The sequence below is a fragment of the Cygnus olor genome, chromosome 3 (assembly GCF_009769625.2).
Source record: "Cygnus olor isolate bCygOlo1 chromosome 3, bCygOlo1.pri.v2, whole genome shotgun sequence".
Classification (NCBI taxonomy): Eukaryota; Metazoa; Chordata; class Aves; order Anseriformes; family Anatidae; genus Cygnus; species Cygnus olor.
The window spans coordinates 94,220,499-94,240,431 of NC_049171.1; the positions used below are offsets into that span (position 1 = coordinate 94,220,499).

At 39.3% G+C, this 19,933-nt stretch overlaps 1 protein-coding gene across 1 annotated transcript; it reads right to left on the reverse strand.

Annotated features, from left to right (window-relative positions):
- Nucleotides 1-7,047: 7,047 nt before the first annotated feature.
- On the reverse strand, nucleotides 7,048-19,849 carry ABCG8 (ATP binding cassette subfamily G member 8). Its single transcript, XM_040553646.1, has 13 exons — nucleotides 19,561-19,849; nucleotides 18,431-18,535; nucleotides 17,552-17,708; nucleotides 15,345-15,583; nucleotides 14,779-14,911; nucleotides 13,081-13,350; nucleotides 11,300-11,465; nucleotides 11,118-11,162; nucleotides 10,024-10,223; nucleotides 9,823-9,899; nucleotides 8,132-8,399; nucleotides 7,503-7,634; nucleotides 7,048-7,418 (listed from the first exon to the last, which is right to left on the reverse strand). The coding sequence occupies exons 1-13, from the start codon at nucleotides 19,621-19,623 to the stop codon at nucleotides 7,285-7,287; spliced, it is 1,989 nt and encodes a 662-aa protein (XP_040409580.1). The 5' UTR covers nucleotides 19,624-19,849; the 3' UTR covers nucleotides 7,048-7,284.
- Nucleotides 19,850-19,933: the final 84 nt, after the last annotated feature.

A 19,933-nucleotide genomic window follows, 5' to 3' on the forward strand; every position in this document is an offset into this window, starting at 1 on the left:
GTGACCAGGAGGTTTTGCTATTCAGTGATTGTTGTGAGAGATCTATCAGCATCTAGAAGGAAAGGCCAATTTCCAGCACCAGCATATTGTTGCAGTAAAGGTGAAAAAGTGAGCAGGTAAGAGAAAGCTGGTCAGCCATTGATTTTAGCCTTTTTGGTAAAGATCTCTGCTTCTCTTAAAATTGTTCTCGTAATTTCTCTGTAAAGTCAGTGCAAAAAGAGATTACCCTTCCAGACTGGTTACAGCTTCTGGTGTCTTGCCAGTGCTTTTGGGAATCGATAATCGGAGGAAACCTAATCTCCTTTGAAGTTAGTGGCTCCAGCTGGGACTGGAATTTAATCCAAGGATGTCTTTCAAAGTACGAGCATGCAGATCCTCAGCTACAAGCGCAAAGTTCTGGGTTTTCCATTAGGTATAGAAATAAGAGCAAATATGGATGGCTGCAGTTTGAGTTTTCAATGTTTCCTCTAATTACAAAAATGAGATAATAAAGACTGTCTTACGCAGTACCTGCTATATATAGGAGTTCTACACTGCACTGCTTTTAGATAAAACTATTAATGCAAGGCTTCTCTTTGATACTCTTCACCCTCTATACTACAATTGGCTAATGCTTCGCAGTATCTCATGATGATTATCCTTATAACACTGTAGTAAAGCAGTGGTATCTATAGAATTGCAGTTGTCTGCAGTGGTAGCCACAAACCTCTTGGCAGTTGTTGAAACACTAGAAACACTTCCTACATAAAACACGAATAAACCATTGCCCTTGTTACTTGCACGGTTTCTTGGGATTTCCCTCTGATTAGTTTAGCTAACAGCTTGAATAGTTCATGTGTGGAGGTTAGCTTAACTGTAAATCATCCTTAGCTATCAATTTTTAGGGCCTTCAGAATGCTCTGTAAATAAAATTACACTCTAAAAATCTGAAATAGGATGGAAAGTGTGTGCTCATTGGAAAATCCATTACGAGCCATAGATCTGCAAGCTTTGCTTAAACAAGGCTTTTGCTTTCCTTTGTGATTTTGTTGACTTAGCCTGTATTTCAAACATTTACGTTCAGAGAGAGGGCTTGTAACATCACAAGTCACAGCTGATTACCTGTTCAACATTCCATGGAGAGGAAAAAAAAAAGCCCTGATCTAGCTGAATATATGTGTGTATACAGTGTTAAATTCATTAAAAAAAAATCAATTTCATCTTTTCTTTATGGTTTTAATGACATCCATATTTTTCATCTGTAGCACCTATAAAATATTGAGCTCCAAATTGTTTTTATGCCTAGGAATGCAATTTCTGCATCTGAGTGTCTTTTTCACTGTCATCAATAACATAAATTTGTCTAAATTCAGCAAGTAAAAACAAGGTTGAAAACTATGTTTTATACCACTAGCTGCAGGGGGCATAAAATTACGGTAATTTATGGCTTTACTATTGTCAGTCATGTACACGGGGTTTTTCAGTGGAAATTTGTCGTGCGCCCGGCACTGAACGTGTACTACAAAGCTGCAATGCGGTTTTTGATGCAAAAGCACTGAGAAATTCCCTCTGAAGTATACGAAGCTAAATATTCATTCACCTTTCTTTTGTCTCTTTTGGAAGGGGAAAATCTGAAGCATGTGTGTCCAAAGCATTTGGCGGTGTTGAGCTCCACTGTAACCAGAATGTGCGCTTTTCTAGGTAGCAGTAACACTTGGCCAAAAGGCTTTTATTTTTTTTTATTATTATTATTTTTTACAAGATTGGTCGTAGGAGATGGGGACTCACCAGGGAGGCAGGGAAGTGGCTGTAACCTGTGATGCACGCTCAGAATTACCATGGGGTGGCGGGACGGTGCCCCTGCAGCTCAGTGGGCGACACCAACTCATGCCTGTATTGCTGGGACTGCGGGGCAAAAAGTTTGTATTCAGGGATGGTTTTAAGGGCATGCTAAACCCGCAGAGCAGTCCCACCTGGAAATCTGAGTGTCAGCTCACTAGGACAGCACACATCCTGGTTTGCAGAGTTTGAGCAGCACGTTTTATTGTTGGCTCTTTGGAGCGCTGTTTTCTGGCTTTCTGCCTTCCTTCAGCTAGTTGAAGCACTGCCACAAAGCGATCAGCTATTTTAAGAGCAAGAGGTAAATGATGCGGGTGTTTGTTGGAAAGCAGTCAATGGGATAACACGTGGTTCTTTTAGGGCACCCCTTAGCATCACGACTTGCATGGTGAGAGGGCAGGTGTTTGCCTTGATCTGGGGTCAGGGAGGAGCTGCTGGCTGAGGCTGGAATGGCAGATCAGAGGTGCTACGTTTCTTTCTCCTCCTGCCTTTCTTGGTGAAACACGACGTCTTTTCTGTCATAAAAGTTTCTGTAGTTGTTTTCTAAACTTCCCCCAGTAAATGAAAGTAAGCAAAGATAGTGTCTCGAGGAATGGCTGTGTTAACTGGTGCCTTGTATTAGCATCACAAGGCACTGGTAGTTCTTTGAAAGCGACTTGTTCTCTACTTCATGCTTTTGCCTAGTTGTGAATTTCATAGATTTCCAGTTGCAGTGCATTTGCTTGAAAACCCAGTGCAGTAGCAGTCGATGACTATATTGTGGGCTTATTTGCTCACGGACAAAATACACTTTTTTTTTTGATGCAAGTGGTTTCATTTTTTCCTCACCATGTGAATTCTGGCCAACATTTAACCCACTCCTTAAATGTGAGAAATGTAAGTGAAGCAGAAGTGGTATTGACACATGCTTAGTAATGTTAGCAAAATATGAGTGACTCTGATTAGATGCTTTAAAAGGAGCAAAAAATCCGAATGTGTTGTTGAAGGTAGATGCTTGTTCTGGAGCCGTGAGGTGAAGATTGAGGGGGGAGTCTGTTAAATTGCAGTTTCTTGGCACTGGAAACATTAAATGTATAGAGTTGGGACCGTGAAAGCACAGTATTCCCAACAGATTTTGCATTTTGAAATAAAACCGTGTTTGATTTAGTGAGAAAATGATCAATAATTAGTTTTATAATTAATTACATAAATTGGCAACAACATTTTCATAGGTTATGGATCTGAACTGCTTTCTAAATATTCCTTGGGAAAAAAAATTGAGCTGTCCATCTGCATTTTATTTGTGTATATATATAGATAGATATGTAATCTAACCATATGGATATCTCTACATGTATATATATGATTACAACACATGCAGCTACACACATGCTTTTTAAAGCTCATCAGTTCTTAAAAGGGTTAAGCAGTTTTAAAATTACCTCAACCCACTGCTTAAACATTGTTGTCTTAATTAATAGCTGCTAACATATGAAGGGCTTGTCTTGGCTCTCAGAGGGGGGAAAAAAAGCAGCATGCCACAGAGCTCCATGTACACTGTTTCTTGTCTACTGCCATTAAAATTAATCATTGTCGCTAAAGCTGGGAAGGTTTGTTATTTCTGGTCCAAGTGGACATACCGATACCTGTAATTTCTTACTGATAGGTTCTCCGTGCGTAGCATGTTGTCTGTGATTTTTTTTTTAGGCATTTTGTGGTGGTCTGTTTTTTGTGGTGGTGGTGGTTTAAATAAAAATGGATGGCTATTGATACTTGTTACTGATTTAGCATTTCTGAATGCGTTTTGCAACGAACAAATAAGGGATGAAACTTTCAACAGCTACTTATTAATTTGGCTTAGGCAGACTGAAAGCTAGTCCTTTTCAACTGACGAGTTAGAAGTATTTTGGAGGACTGCCACAACCCAGGAGCCAACATGCAAAGTAGTGCTTCCATAACCCGCTTTGCAGTGCTAAGAAAGATCGTCCAATTTGCCAGCTGGAGAGGCTGCACAAACTTGGAGAGGAGGTGGGGGAAGAACTTCCCACCTCTCCTGCTGTTACTGAAAGTTACTTAAAATATTTTAAGTAATAAAACCATTGTTACTATCTGTCTCTTTACAGAGAAGACAACACCTCTAGTACACAGAAGTGTTGTACCAATGCATGAGTTCTGTTGTCCACATGCAGGTTTATTTTTATGACATCCATACAACCAACGCATTTCTTTGTTTTATTCCGAATTTGATGTACTTTGTTGCCAGCATTTGATGCTCCCATTCACACTTCTGATGTGTGTGCAGAATGAAACCCAGTGGCCCGCTGTGATCAGGTCATGCACTGGGCAATTCAAGAGCAGTTGGGCAAAGCAACCTGGGATCTGTCACCAGTCGAATGCGGTGTCACTTCGACGTCGGTTTTGTGTTGACTCAGTTGCCTTCAGCTGCAGAGGCCATGACTCAGAGCTGAGGAGACCTCTTCCAAACCTACCCAGGGAGGATGCAGGAGAGCAGAGCTGGTAGCAGGGGAGGCCTTGGAGCTGTGGCTTCACCAGGCTGGCAGGTAGCACGCTCTTTGGATGTGAAAACTGACTCACTGCGTTTCTTGGGATGTAGCAAACTAAATGTCATCATGTGAGGAACAGATAGTACTGCTAGTTTCGTGTATGGTTTTGCTTGTGATCTGTAGTCGCTGTGTTGAGATTGTTGCAGACTGCTTTAATTTTGGTTTTCCTGACACAGAAGGCATAGGGAGGGGGACACACAGCTTCTACTGACATAGGGGAATCTAAGGAAAAAGAATGGCTACCCTGAAATTTGGAAAGCAAACTGTGCTGAAATTATGGCATTCAGCCTTTGTTAGAACTCTCAGGAAGATTTCCATCCCTCACTAACCACTTGTTCTTGCAACAGCTCTGCTGTTGAAGTGTGAAACCTATTCTGCACACAACTAGTGTGGAGCAGGACAGGAACATAGAGGCCAGAGCCTACGGCATAATCTTCACCCCCGGAGAGGTGCATAATTCCCCTAAACCTGTAGCATTTTTCAACTCCTGGGAGTGTGAGTGGGGCAGGTTGTGTGTCACCCGCCCACTCTTCCCATTGCTCTTCCCTGTACACAGCCCCACGGCATGCTATTGTTAGATATGAATGCTAATTGCTGGTATTTCAAGGCTCCTATCTTCTTATTGCTAAAGCCTGTAACAATAATCACAGCCTACATTCCCCATCTCTAGGCATCAAGGAAACAAGATATGATCACAGGCAGTGTGCTGAAGTAATTGTAGTATATAGAATATGAGCTTTTTCTGTGTAAACACAAGCCTGGCCACATCCTATGATAGCTCTTCCTACACTCCATAAGATGGCTGTTCCTAGGCTCACAACTCATGTCCCCATTATGTATATATCTACCCTTGTCATAACACCACCTCTGAAACACTCACACCGTTTGGTCCTGCTGCATAATGTTAAGAGGGTGGAATTTTAAATTGAAAAAGGCTGTTTAAGTAATGTCAGCAGCCTGACTAATTTCACAAAAGGAAGGAAATTCAAAGTTAAGGCTATGGTATATTCTTATCTAGATGCCTGAAGATTTCTGTGCATGACAATGTGCCCCTAAAATTCAGAGCTGTCCCTTATGTCTTTAATTTCTCCCATTGTGTCTCTCCTTTTTTTTATTAAACATCAAAGTGAATTCACAACAGAGAGTCAGCCTAGAATTTAATCCTCTAAATACCTTGAAAATAGAGGTTTAGACTAGAAGTACCAATATATACCCTTAAAACTTCAGTGTAATATAAAAGAGATTCTAATCACAACAGATCATTACAAAGAAGAGTAAACCACTTTAAAAAATTAAGTGTCTTAAATATAATAAAAAGGAATAATTAAGAATCAAACAGGAAGCTGCTACTCTGACAATTTAATGACGCTGAATTGGACTGAAAGAATTGGCTTTGCCATTAAAAGGCAATGAAAATCTGATAATTTCAAAATGGCACTAGGATCAGATCAAGCATATTCTTCCAAATCAAATGCAGCACAACCAGGAAGAAACGGTTGAATTCACCTCAGAAAAACCTTGAAGTGCTTTGGACTCCTGCTGCTGCCTGGGGCTGAATCTGTTATTTTATCAGACCTGCTTAACATCTTTAGACTGGGGTCTTCCTGGGAATTTATTACCCCGTGGATCCTGTGGAAAGCAATGTGGCAGCCCTGCTTGCCAAATGGAAATAATTCAACATTTATGTTCTTTCATTTTAATTTCTTCTTTAAAAAATAAATAAAAGAGGATTTACATAAGTATCCCATATCCATGGTCCATAGCACTAGGAGTTTTCCACTGTGTGCAACATATCTATTCTACTTCCATTTAATGATGTGCTTTGCTTTTTTGATGCATATAAGCACAGAGATATGCAACCAAATGTTTAAAATCAAGCTAATCTTATAAAATATTTTTAACAACTGTACATCTAATCTGCACGTGTATTTACTATGACTGTGTGTGAATTACAGTTATCTAGTTACTATTATGAATTTTCTGAGCATTTGTGTCTTATGGCTGAACTTAAGAAGGTGCATAAGTACAAGCATTTCAGAGGTTGCACCATTAGATTTTTAATTACTGGGTGGGCAGTTTCGGTATTTTCTACCTGTGAACCTTAGGAACCAAAACTGGCAAATTGCTATGACTAGTAATATCACAGAGAAAGATGTGATTAATAATCAGTTTGTGTGTGTTTATAATTTAAAAATAGATCCAAAAAGGTAAGATAAAATTACCTGTTTTTAAAAAAAAAAAAAAGTACTTTCTCACTGTATAGATTATTTTGGGCATCAACAGCATCTAACTGGAACACAAAGGCAAAGTCTTGAAACACATAAGCAATTAGAAACAACACAGAATAACTAATACTGGTGTTTTTCATCCACGCATGTTTTCCCAAAGCTTCAGTGAAATTTATGTTGCTTTCCTTCTTATGAGTAGTGAATGCAGAATACACGTTGCAGAAAGTAGTGTTTTGTGTGTGCTGATCCTACTTCTCTTAGAGCTCTTCTGGTTAAGTATGTGATTGCTATGCATTCAAAGATTGAGACCTAGAACATCAGCTATTACAACATGGGATCGGTCCTTTTAAATTGGTAACCCATAGCTCAGAATATTTCAAGGTGCAGCTAGTGCATATAGGTGTCACACATAAAACTGTACACCAAACAAACAAAAAAAAAAAATAGAAAAACCACCATGTTAAAGTCTCAATTTTATCACGGTTTGTCTGAATGGAGGAGCACAACCTGGCTTCCAACTCCTGGTATTCTGCTGCCATCCTGTGGCGAACCGGACTCGCTTCGTACAGCGGGGAACTCGGCAGGTATCTTCTCTTCCAGCGCCTCCGCAACGGTTACCAAAAGCAAACTTTGGGCTTGCCATGTTTCCTTGCAACGGATGCTGTAGCCTGCTGCCCCATCTGCCTGTCTTGCTGTTACCAGTCTTGGTTTGATTTTTGCTTGATGAATCTTAATGATAAGTAGTATAAAAGCAGGAAACCAATAATATTGCCACCAAGGATGAGATAGCTTACGTAGAGAGGCTGTGAATCCAGGCCCATAGACTTAACTACCTGTAACCACACATAAGAAAAATTAGGAACTGACAATTTTTTTTTCTAGTTAATTATCAAGATTTTCATTAGAGAGTGACTTACAAGTTTTCCTGGAATTTGAAGAGTAACGTTTCCAACAGTCATTTCATATTTGGATTCAGTGAACTGAATTTGCATCATGCCTTGGAAATTCCATCTTAGAAAAGACACTTTAGAAACCCAAAACGGAACTGGAAAAAAAGTCAGAAAAAACCATATAAATAAGCAAATTTCTGTCTTGCTGCCAAATATAACAGGTTTGTCTAACTTCTTGTACAACCAAAGGCTGTGAATGTATGATAGTTTATTACTGGACAAAATGGCAGATATACCCTATATTATTACATGAAGATGAAGAATTAGGGGAGAACTTATATCTATCAGACTCCCATTATCAACTGGGGTTCTTCTACTGGAGATCTTCATCTACTGAATATAACTTATTAATGAATAATGTAGGGACCAATTCAGACTTTAACTAGTGCTTTTTCGACCAAGCTTACTGTTACCTCAGTTTCACAGGGAGAAACTAATGTAAAATGAACTCCACTGTCACTATCCATGAAGATATTGCAAAGGTGGGAATAAAAGAGGGTTTTTTTGTATGGGACTCAGCCTCACTACAAACAATTGCTGATGAAAGCCATCGACATTTTCATTTGGAGGGGCAGTGGGAGGATTGTCTTACCTGTCCAGAGGTTTTCCAGGCTTACCACAAAACCACCACTCAGGTAGAATGATGTGAAAAGGACGTTGCCAAAGAAAGCTGAGAGCTGTAAGGTTGGCAACAGTGCTGCCACCCAAAGTGCCATCACACGGGCACAATACACAGCCAGCCACACTGACAGGAAGTTCAGCAGGAAATGCTCTGGTTCAGGCATGAGGTTTGCCAGCCAATAGATGGGAACCCCATAAATTAGAACAAAAGCACAATGCTCAGGGAGTTCCCCCAAAATCTGTTCAGAAAGGAGGGAAAAAAATAAATATATTAAGCAATAATCACAAAACCTTCTGAGATGCCCCTTAATGTACTTATGGACTGTTTAGAAAAACTTCGGGAAATAATCCCTTAGAATACAATCATCTCCCCTTTGGTTGTTTTCAGTAACAACAGAGATGGAAATCCTTGCTATTTTTTTTCCCTAGTTATGATAATTCCTGTAACTGTTGAATTGATATGCTTCTTGTTACAGATTGGATGTCATATTTTGTTATGGTTTTGGCAGTTTCTAAGCATTTAAGAGAATTTCCCAAAGAAATGGTAAGCTTGAGAGCAGTAATACTGTTACTAACCCATTGTAAGCGTACATTTTGTACAAATTTGGTTGAACCTAGCGTGAGATGAAATTTGAAATAGGCTGTTGGTCACTTCCCCACTTTGTCCCAAAGGCAGTCCAGTTAGTAACTTCGTAACTCATTGTAAAAACACGAATATGTTTTGGATTTTCTCAAATATCTGAACATAAATGTTTTATTTATATATATGTGTGCGTATATATATATATACAGTATATATAAAAATATATATATACACACTATATGGATGTCTGCATATATCAATTATACATACATATATATGTAGATATGTGTGTGTATACATATATATGTGGTATTATGATTTTTTTTTCCAAAGAAAGTTGCTACTATCCTCTAATACTAAGGTTGTAACAAAATACATAGATTCCTCTATGAATAATGTGCAATTTTTGTGACACAATGCAAAGAATATTTTTCTCTGGCAACCACTAATAAGCATTTAAAATCTTGTGCAGAAATGGAAACCTAAATTACAGATGCTATGGCAGGCAGAACTCATCTCACAGTGGCAACATCACAAAGAAGGGATTCTTCTAAACCCTTGTGAAAAAAAGAGAATATAATTTTTCTTAAGTTCTAATTTGTTTCCAGGAAATCTAGCTCTTCATACACTTAATATAGTTGTTTCTCTCTAATCAGTACAGGCCCGAACAACTGCTGGAAATCTCATAGTTAGCATTTTGTCATTTCTATTTTACTTTTGTTGTAGCATTTAATATACATATTCTGTTTTATAGATCAAGACACAATCAAACCTTCAAAGATGTTTCAGCTAATGAAACATTCAGGTACATAAATGTGATGATTTGGTGATGAAACCACCAAATATGACTTTCAGAATTCCCAAATTTTGGCCAAACAACCTCATGGATGTCAGCCATGACATATGGCAACAGATATAGAGTGAGGTTTAACCAATTAACACCAAGGAAGCAAGAATGATAGCTTTAGCTGGCAGACACAACAGCAGAAGTCTAATGCAAATGCAATTATTTATACAGCAAGGCTTTGGAATATTTTTTAAGCCATCTGTGTGTATTTCCTGGCATCAAAACCAATTACCTTAGCAAAGAAGTATGGGCTAACAGAATACATTCCATTTTCCAAGTCATGATAAAGCATAGCTCTTTCTGAATGACCTGCAGGGTAGAAACAAACAGGTTGATTTCATCCTAGAGTTGCATTTATAAACATAATTTTTCATTGATCTGAGAATTCTCTGATTTTGATTACTTAAACATTTACAATAAAGCTCACACTTACATTTGGCAATGACATCCAAAATCACTGTGAATGGGATTAGTGCACCTATCATGTACAACAGTGCTGTTGTGTCACGAATGGAGAGTCTGCTTTCTCCATGGCCATAGTACAAAAATCCAATTAATAATGACATGATGAGGGCCTCAACTCCATGGACTAGTAGCGTTGGAAGATCTCTGAAGTCATTGGAGACTTGACGACTGGAAAACAGCAACACTGACCATAAGGTATAGCCTTACTAATGCTAGATATACTCGGATATATTGCCCCAAGTGCTCTGCTAACAGCAGTTTGTGGAATTGCTGACTTTGAGTAGGTTGGGAGTTCGTCTGGTTCTGAACATGATTTTATTTAATCAAAGTTTCTGAGCATCTGTAGCGGCCTACTTTTTCAGGTCTGAAATGCTGAAAGCTTGAAGGCCGTGGGGGCTGGAAGATCTCATTTTGAAGACACAGAAGCAATTATTTCAGCTAAAGTCTCTTTGTTTAGGGCCTATAGTATACACTAGTACTAGATGATACTGTCAGTGATGTTCTACATGTATTAAACCAGTTGGTTATATTTCTTTTGAGAACACAAGCATGAAACCCAGCTACCACTATCCATCCATGCTGGCTATACTCAGTGAAGCCTCCTGGCTTCAAATCGAGGCAGAGCTGTGAGGATGGCAGCACCTGGGCCTGCCACACAGCTGTCTGGGCTTGCTGAGGGTTCAGTCACTGCGCTTTGGTGTGTGTGTGTGGAGATCAGGATAGGATGGCAGTACCCGAAACTGGGATGCACATTTCTGAGCCTGGAGGCTCCTGCTGCTGCTGCCTGAAGGTGGAGGATCGCACCAGTGTGAGCTGGAGGTGATTTTTGTCTGGAAGGAGCCCTGGGGCAGAAAGCAAGGGGCTGGACATCTGACTGTCACCCTGCTCAGAGGCCTGGGGTGAGCCGGTATAGCAACACCTCAGCTCCACGGCTCACTCAGGCCTAGGGCTAGTAGTGCTAGGTGTGCGCTTTCAGCACATGCTCAATTCACATTTTGTGCTTCTTACTGCATTAAAATACAAATGAATGTGATACATAGTTGTTTATGGAGATAAGGTTACCTTAATAATACAGTGAACTGCCTTAAGACGCCTGGTAACTGATCACTTGAATGGTAAGGCATGTGGATAGCCTCTTCTGATTTTACATGGGAGCTGTACAAAAGAAAAGAGGGGGAAAAAAACAAATTAGCCAAGGTTGTAGCAGTTATTCCAGATCTGCCATATGATATTCTTTTCTTCACCTTTTTTGGCTGACCGTGTTCACAACATTGTCGTCTTCATTAATTTTCCATAAGAAATCATCAAAATTCTTGATTTTTTCTAGGAACAAGCTGGCAAGAATATTTGCTCTTTTTCGGCTCTCTATCTCCTTTTCTGCAGTCTGTTTATCAATGCTGGCCAAATCAACTGCAAGACATTATTTGACATAAGTCCATAAGCTACAGATGTGATAACTTTATGATATGTTTAGAATCAGGGATTATATCATGAACAGACAGTATGAGCTGTGTGCATGCATTAGGCTACAACAGTTAAAACTTTATCAGTTACTTTAGGTAGATACTGAGAGCTTAAGAAGAATATTACCCAAGGAAAACATGGTAGCAGCAACAGTAGTTCTCTTAGCTTTTTTTTAAATTATTTTTTAAAATCTAAACTAACAGTAGTGTTTTCCATTGCTGAGCATCAGTGTAGAGCACCACTACCTGATACTTCGCAGACGCTTTCTGGGAGAATTATCTCTGTGCATTTGATAACTCCTTACATTGAGCTGACCATCTCCATTGAGCCACATTTCAGCAGGGGTCCATCAGAGAAACGAGTTGTAACCTGCCTTACTTCTCTCATTCTGACACTCTCCTGTTTCTCTTACTTGCCACACTGCCAGCATTTGTGCATTACCTTCAGGTCCTCCTCCTTGCTGTGGCATCCTCAGCTCTCCTGTTCCATTTCTACATTCCTGCTGCCCATATTGTCTGCCTTTCCTGTGGGTAGTGGCTCAGTGCATTGCACTGAATGATCTTTCACCTCCTTTTCTCATCCCCACCTGCCTCCATGTCACAGGGGTTCATCTTCTGAGGACTGCCCCAAATGCTCCATTCCCATACAGGTGTGCTGCAAGGCCCCCCACCCAGGGCTGCGCTGAGCTGAGCAGGACTGCTCTGAACCACGTTGGTGACAAAGGTCTCTTTGCTGGGCTTTACATTAATTTCTGTCTATCTCTGCATAGCTGATAGACATTCTGATAAGAACCGACACTGGCTGACACGTAAGCAGAGCCAAAGAGGTTACTCCAGAGCATTGTAGTTGGTGTCTGTACAAGGCATCCTAAACAACTTGAACACAAAGACCTGAAGGTAAGAATTGAACCAACCTCAGGGGTAAAAGACTACTGCCATTACATTAACAAGGCCACATTCCCTTTGCACGTTTAAAAAAAAAAAAAAAAAAGTGGACTTAGAACCATGTAGTTAATTTTTTTTTTTTTTTGAGAAGAGGAATCAAAAGATTACTATTATAGATTTTTTTTCTTTCTCCCTTCCTATGTTCTGTTGGGCAAGTCTCCTCTTTCTCATTTCCTCTTCAAGGTATGTATGATTACACACCCTGGGAAACTGGCTTCCTATGTTTCTTGAATAGAATTCAGAGAACTGACTGCACGAAAGCAACTGATCAGTTCATGCATGTCTGTTATCACTGAGGGTAAAAGTTTCAACCAGCTGAAACATGGGAATAAGTGTGTTAAACTTTCGGAAGAGTTGCTACACCTGACATTAAGAGGATTATTTAAAACTGATTTTTTTTCTCTCGTATTTCCTACGTTTCCTGCATTGACAAATGGTGTTCATATTCAAAACTGAACTTAGTACAATATTGATAACAGTGACAAGGCATTTCTAAGACAGTTATGGTCAATAAAAGTCAATGTTAGCTGATAGACTTAAGAAAGCAAATGACTTTGAGTAACCTCTTTTTTTTTTCTTCTTTTTATGGCAGTACTTTGGCAGTACTTGATACTAACCATAGAAATCTGCAGGATTGCTGTACCTCGGGCAGGGATAGCCTAGTTCTGTGAAATACTGGACCATGTCTTTGGCTGTTCCAGAATAGACAGTGACTCCAGAAGACATCAGGAGAACTAAATCAAAGAGTTGGAAGATATCTGACCGGGGCTGATGCAGTGAAAGAAGAACTAATCTGTTTCCTCTGGCCAGTCTGGATAATGTTATTACGAGGTTGTGTGCAGTAAAACTGTCCAGTCCAGATGTGGGTTCATCAAGTATCAGTATTCCTGCCAAAGACAGTAAGTTTAGCTGTGGAAAACATTTGATTTGGAAAATATGGTATTAGCATATGAAACCTCACTGCTATATTCCTTTTTTAAAAGTCCAAAGTATATTTCACACCAACATCAGATAATATTCAACAATGGCAACCTCCTTCCACTATCTTATTGAACATAATGACTATGTAGTAATTATTTTAAATTTTGTCTTGGTCCTACTGGAAACAAGAGTAATGTTTTTGATTTTCACTGGAATGAAGATTTAGGCTCCTTATTAAATTCATGTTTTACTCGGCAGTTCTTGCACTTTGCCCATACAAATGTGTATAGTGTATGTGAATATACAATAGTAATAGTTGTATATTCTGCCTGCTGAAATATTTTAATCTATATTAAATATATTTAATTGATATTTAGATCTTATTGATGTGTAAATCCTCAGAGTATTAATTTATATAGAGCATGGATTGGGAGGAGAAGCTACTTCATGCCTGTTCACACCCAGATACCTAGACATATGCATATGCTTGGATTTTTCTTGTTTTGCAATCGGTTGCTAAAAATTTGAAAGGGTTTTGTTATTCTGCAGTGTTTGTGTTGCCAAAGAACTTAATGGCCTCAATCAGCGCAAGGCAGTGTCTGTACACAGACATAGTTTCTGTGCTGAGGGGTATAACGCATGTTCGAAAGGTAAAGAAATCTTTACTTATTTTCCCTAGAATTAATAATATTTTTACTTCAGTACCAGCACATCTATTCATGAGCATCACTTCTTACAAAAAAAAAAAAGCTTCCGCTTTCCCTGTACTTGCAAAAGTATAATTCTATATAAGCAAATAATATTCAGATCCATTTCCCAGTGGAGGTAGAAGAGCTGATAGGAAATCTCGCTCAACAAGAGGCTCAGCCAAGATTATTGGTGCTGTTGATATATGTAAGAGCAGATAGAGAATTCATTCCTGCAAAAGCAACTGTAGATTTAGCCTTGTCTTTTGCTTCTAATGAAGATGACAGAAATTTCTAGTTCACCTGTGACATGAGCCAGCCACATCAGAGTTGCACAAGACCACAATGAGTGCCTGGGCTACCAAGAAAATGACCTTCCCTTGTTAACGCTGTACTTGTGCATAGGCAGAAGTGAAAGAGGGCTGGCTCCTGAACCACTCCTTTTATAGAACCATGACTGTAATAAGTACAGTATAATCTCTGATCAGCAAGAGTTGTGATTTAAGCAAATGGATCAGCACACAGTCACTGTGCCTGGTTTTGCCATGGGGAGTTAACATCTTGCAGAGGGTTATGCAAGATCCGTTAAGTGTCTGGAGAAGCATGTGTGTGTATGACTTTTTCTTGAACCCTACTATTTTCTCTAACTGCCCCTTTTCCCCCAGTGGTTTGTGGTGGGCACAAGGAAGTTGTCAGGGTTTTGCTCACCTGGGTTCCAGAGCAGCTGCACACCGATGCTCACTCTCCGCCTCTCGCCTCCTGAAACACCACGGAGGTATTCGTTGCCTACCCTCGTGTTTGCACACTGACGCAAGCGTAGTTCTGCTATAACATCTTCCACCTGGGGGGATCCAAATGGTAACAGAGATAAAAACAGTTTCTTGACACGTTTGTGCACAGATAAAGCCAAAAAATATAGTTGACGTAGTTAAAATTCATCTGGATATTTTGGTGTTATTTGAGCGAGAGCTAGTTGAAAACAAATCTTGATTTTAGGGATAACATTAAAAAATGCTCAGCAATCAGCAATTTAGTTCTTTCAGCCTCTCCAATGCTTTTTCTAGATTGTCATTTTTTGTGAGCATTGGAACAATTGCTGGTTTCTATCTTGAAAAAGGAAAAAGTTTTATAATTCATAATCTACATATATATATATATATATATATATAAAAAAGCCAGATTAGCTGTTCTGACTCTAAGCACACAGGATCTCTCGGATAATTCCTGTCAGACGCATTTTTGACAACTTTATTTTTTTCCAACAACTTAATTACCCTTTTTTCTTTTTGTGAGTCTGAGAAAAACTTTGGAAGGCGCAGTTTGGCAACGAACAATAGCGTTTCTCTGACAGTCAGGTGGGGGAGCAGTCGGTCATCCTGCCGCACGTGTGCAATGCATTTCTTAACAAGCTGGGGAGTGCTGGGTTTGTTATTGATCATGATTTGTCCAGACTTGATTTTGCCTCCGTGATCCCGGCAGGTTATCACGTCAAGCAAGGATGTCTTTCCGCCACCTAGAACAATCAAAATTAGAAAATAAATTTCCAGGGCATCCATTTGAAAAGTGATTTAGTCACAGAGAATAGAAGTTTTCATTCCCTCACATCTTCTCCTCAACACCTTTTGATGCTTTTCTAAAGCTGCAGAGACAAAATGATCTTGAAAGAAAATACTGACACCTGACTGCAAGCTCATGTTCAGGAAATCTCTCCCCTCCAGAATGGATTACATGGCTTTAACCTTTGACATGTCCCAGGAGAATTGGGTAGCTGGCTTTAGAGAACAGCTCTGAATTTAAGAAGCAAGATCTCTGTCCTCTGGTTACTGTTCTATACGTGTGAAAGGTGGTGTCCTGGACTGGCTGCAGGGCTGGCACCTAAATGTTTTGCAGAAGTTTGCTTTGTGGAGGGAATTGTGAATTCAGAAACAGCAGCTAAACAGTTTAAAGACTAAGGCACCAAGCAATTATACAGCTGATAAGAATCTTAAGCATGACTTAAATAAAAATAACTATGATTTAAACAAGACAAAAAGTCATTTAAATAATTGAGAAAAAGTTGGCTCATACTCAGAAGTAAGGAAAGTAAATCAATGAAAACAAAACCTGATTTGGAATTAAATAGCAAATGACTTTTTCCCTTATGCCATATGATACTTTATGCAAATACACAGAGCTCTCATTATGATTAGATGTCATTTGTTTCCAGTCTTCCTGTTGAAAAATTAACTCCACACTTGTTGCTTAATATATACATTAAAAAAAAAAAAGAAACCTGTCCATCTGTAAACTACATATTGCTATATTTAAGAGTGGCATATTGATTGCCATTGACAATGTGAGACTCATCAGCAGTTTAATCCACTTTACTAAGGCATTTGATGAAATAGATGATAAACAGCTTTTAAAAATAGCTTGACTAGTTTGCTGAAAGGGTTTGTACCCAGTGTACGTTACCTTACGAAAGTCTAATATCTGTAAGTCAATGTTATTTCATCACAAGTTTTTTCCTTTTGCTATGGGGAGTCTCTAAGGTACAATTTCCAGTACATTAGATATGTGCTAAGAAAAATCCCCCATAGCAATGGGGAAGAAAAACCTCTTCTGTAGAAATAATGTTACAACTTCTGTGGCAAATATGTTTTGTCTTTCTTTTTCAAAGAGAGCATCTTCACTGAATCACTGAGCTAACCTAATGTAAGAGTCTAGTGGAGTCACAGCATGTTTTTCTTTGCGGTTTTGTTTGTTTTACTTCCAAAGCATAGGTACTTTTTACTTCAATTTAATGCATCACATGTCTACTTCTTATCCCCCTAGATGAGCTAAGTCTCACTAACCACTAAGGGCAAAGGCCAACTCTCTATTAGGCAACCTCATCCTTGAGAAGACTAAACCATTCCTACCAGAAAATGAAAGGAAAAAAAAAAGATGCAAGAAACCAGAGCCTCATTTTTCAGACACTGTAAGCCAAATAGAAGAGGCATTATCGTTTCTTTTCAAGTTTCTGTTAATTAATCTGAAGGTGATAGTTTATTCTATAAGACCTGTTTGCATGTGGAGGAAATTGCTTCTTGTGGCTATGCTGCCAGTTGCAAGTGAACTTTCTTATGGGGTCTGGCCTCATGTCTGCATTGTTACTGGGCAAGGTCTGCAATTTGCCTGTTTTATGAGAGCTGTGAAGCTGTTTCACGTCTAGTAGAGATGGGACTGCAGAACACAGTTGTAACAACACTGCACCTCAAGAAACAAACAGCAAATGTACAAGTCATAATATAAAAGTTTTTGGAAAATAAATTCAAAAAATATTTTTCCAATATGATTCTGTTTCTCAAAATGTACATTTTAAGGAATGTATTTAAGTTACACATTTCCAGTAGTTCTTTCTCAGCTAGATTATGCCATTCAGAAGACTGAGGAAAATTGGTTTTGATTGTGTATGTTTTATCCAAGAGTTAGTCAAATCATGAAACTTGGTTGTTCTTACCAGTGCTTCCTATAATAGCTAGCATCTGACCACTTCGAACTTTTAAATTCAGATTCTGGATTACTGACACATGAGAATTAGGACCTGAGTTCCAGGTCCATGGCATTTGCATCTGCGTGAGTTTCTCATACCAGGGAATCTGGGATGCCGTGTTAACCTAATAAAGAAAGAAAGAAAGTCTCTTCAATTCATACGTTAAACTACTTAACATTAAATATTTTTGAAGTTGTTATAAATCAGAGAATATGTTAAAATAATATTGTTAATATTCAGAAATATAGACAAAAAATCTTTTTCGGACATGTATGGTTTTCATCCTTTGCTTCTTATTTCTGATAATCACTAAAACTATCTGTCCTTTACCTTACTTAGGTAGTTTATTGCTGTTGTACATTTTTAATTTTTAATACAATTTGAAATGAATCAAAACTGAAAACCGTGAAGCTTACTTTAGATGCCATGTGGCACAAAAGTGAAAAATTTCACTGGCTTCCTGAAAGCTTCCTGAAATCCTCCTTATGTTTGTCACCCTCTCCTTGTCTCCTGCATGCTCGTTCTTGCTGGCAAAGGCTCCTGCTCCCTCAGTCCTGAGAGGAATAATTTAGCTCAAGACTGAGGGAAAACAGAGCCTAGAAATGGACCTCTTTTCCTGTATCATCCCCTAGTTTTACTAGATATATTTTACAACAGCATGGTTTAGCCTCTTGTTAGTACCGTAGCCAGGAGTGTGATTCTCCTTACAAAACTTCTGTATATTTGATTGTGCAATATTTGCATGAACATCAGCTTTATACTACCTTTGAGAGGGCTTGCTTAATGAAACAGGAGTTGTTGGATAAGTTCCCTGCTGAAGGGACCTACAGAAACTAGAACTTTTACCTGGTAGTTGAGTTCTTTGACCTCAAGAACATTTGATTTTCCACTGTATGTGAAATACAGGCTGTTATCTTCTTCAGAGCAAAAGATACTGTCCTGGGCCTTGGTCTGGAGAAATTATTAGGTTAGTTACAATAGTTAATTATAATAACTAAAGAGTTGTTAACATTTGAGTTCAGAAATGGAGAAACAGAAAGGGAAATATATTTTATGGCATATAAAACAATACTTCTGATAAGTTACAGTGGTACAAAAGCATGAAGGGTTGAAATGAGTTATCTGTTAATCAGCGTGAAATGCAGTTTGTTCTAGAGGCATGTCAGAGGTCCAAATATGCTGTGCTGTAGTGGTCTATTAGCTTTCAGTTTAAATGGGTTTATTTTCAAAATGGAGACAAATGCCATGCTGCCATAAAGAGATTAGGTTGTATTTCTATTACTGAGGGAAAAAATGGATGACTACTGGAATGTTAATGTCTACTGGATCAAAATGGTACGTATCGAAATTCACATTTTATAGCAGCTAAAAATTAAGGTGCGCTTGGAAGTATGTTCATTATTTAATTAATCCATACTGCACCATAGTAACCTGAAGCAGCTAATTCACCATCACACACACAGAGAAGATAATTTGCTAATGTCTATGCTTTCAAAGAGTAAATGGTATCCGCAAATAATGTCTGCTCAGTAAGAAAAAATTAATCAGACAGGGAATTAATTTAACTAACCAAATTTTTAACCACCATCTTCACTACAATCTCTGCTGAATAAATGTCTTGTAAAATAACAGGCAAAAGGCATGTTATCCTGAGTCAGCCATCGGAGATCAACCTAATTCCTGCATCCTTTGGCATTTCAGGGGATTAAAGCTCTTCCAGTGGCTCATAGTCTGGGTTTTCGTTTCACCCAAGTTGTGTAACTCTCAGATTCACCTGAGGGCTGCTAGAAGAGCTTCATTTCCCCTGTTCCCTGTCTGGCATCCTATGGCTGCTGGAGGTGTCTGGCAGATGGTGATCACAGCCTGTGCGCAATTCCTACTTTCATGCAGCCTACCTACCATGCAGCAGAAAGCAGCGTGACCCTAAGTGGTCTGAAAAGCAGCACTAAGGGGTCCCTCCCGCTGGTCTCACTCACCTCCTGTGCTGCCTGGCTCCAGCCACCACCTTCCAGCGGGATGTTCTCGGGGGGTCCCTCCATGGTGGCAGTGCAGGGCCGTGCGCCCTGCGGTGGTCTGGCGATCGGCTTGTTGAGAAGCAGGGCGAGCCTTCTCCCCTTGCTTTTCAGCTTGGCCCTTCCCAGGCCCCTTTGCTGCAGCACCCTGTCTCCTGCCACGCTGCGTCTCTGCGGCTGGTGTGACCCTGTGGACAGGGAAATACTCCCCTGCTCTGGGACAGTAACAGCTCGGGCTAAAGGTACATCAGATAGCGGGTTCTGCTAATTGCCTATCAGTTGTTCTCAGGAAAAGAAAGCACTTAGAGCTGCTCTGTTTTCTTTTAGCTGCTTTCCC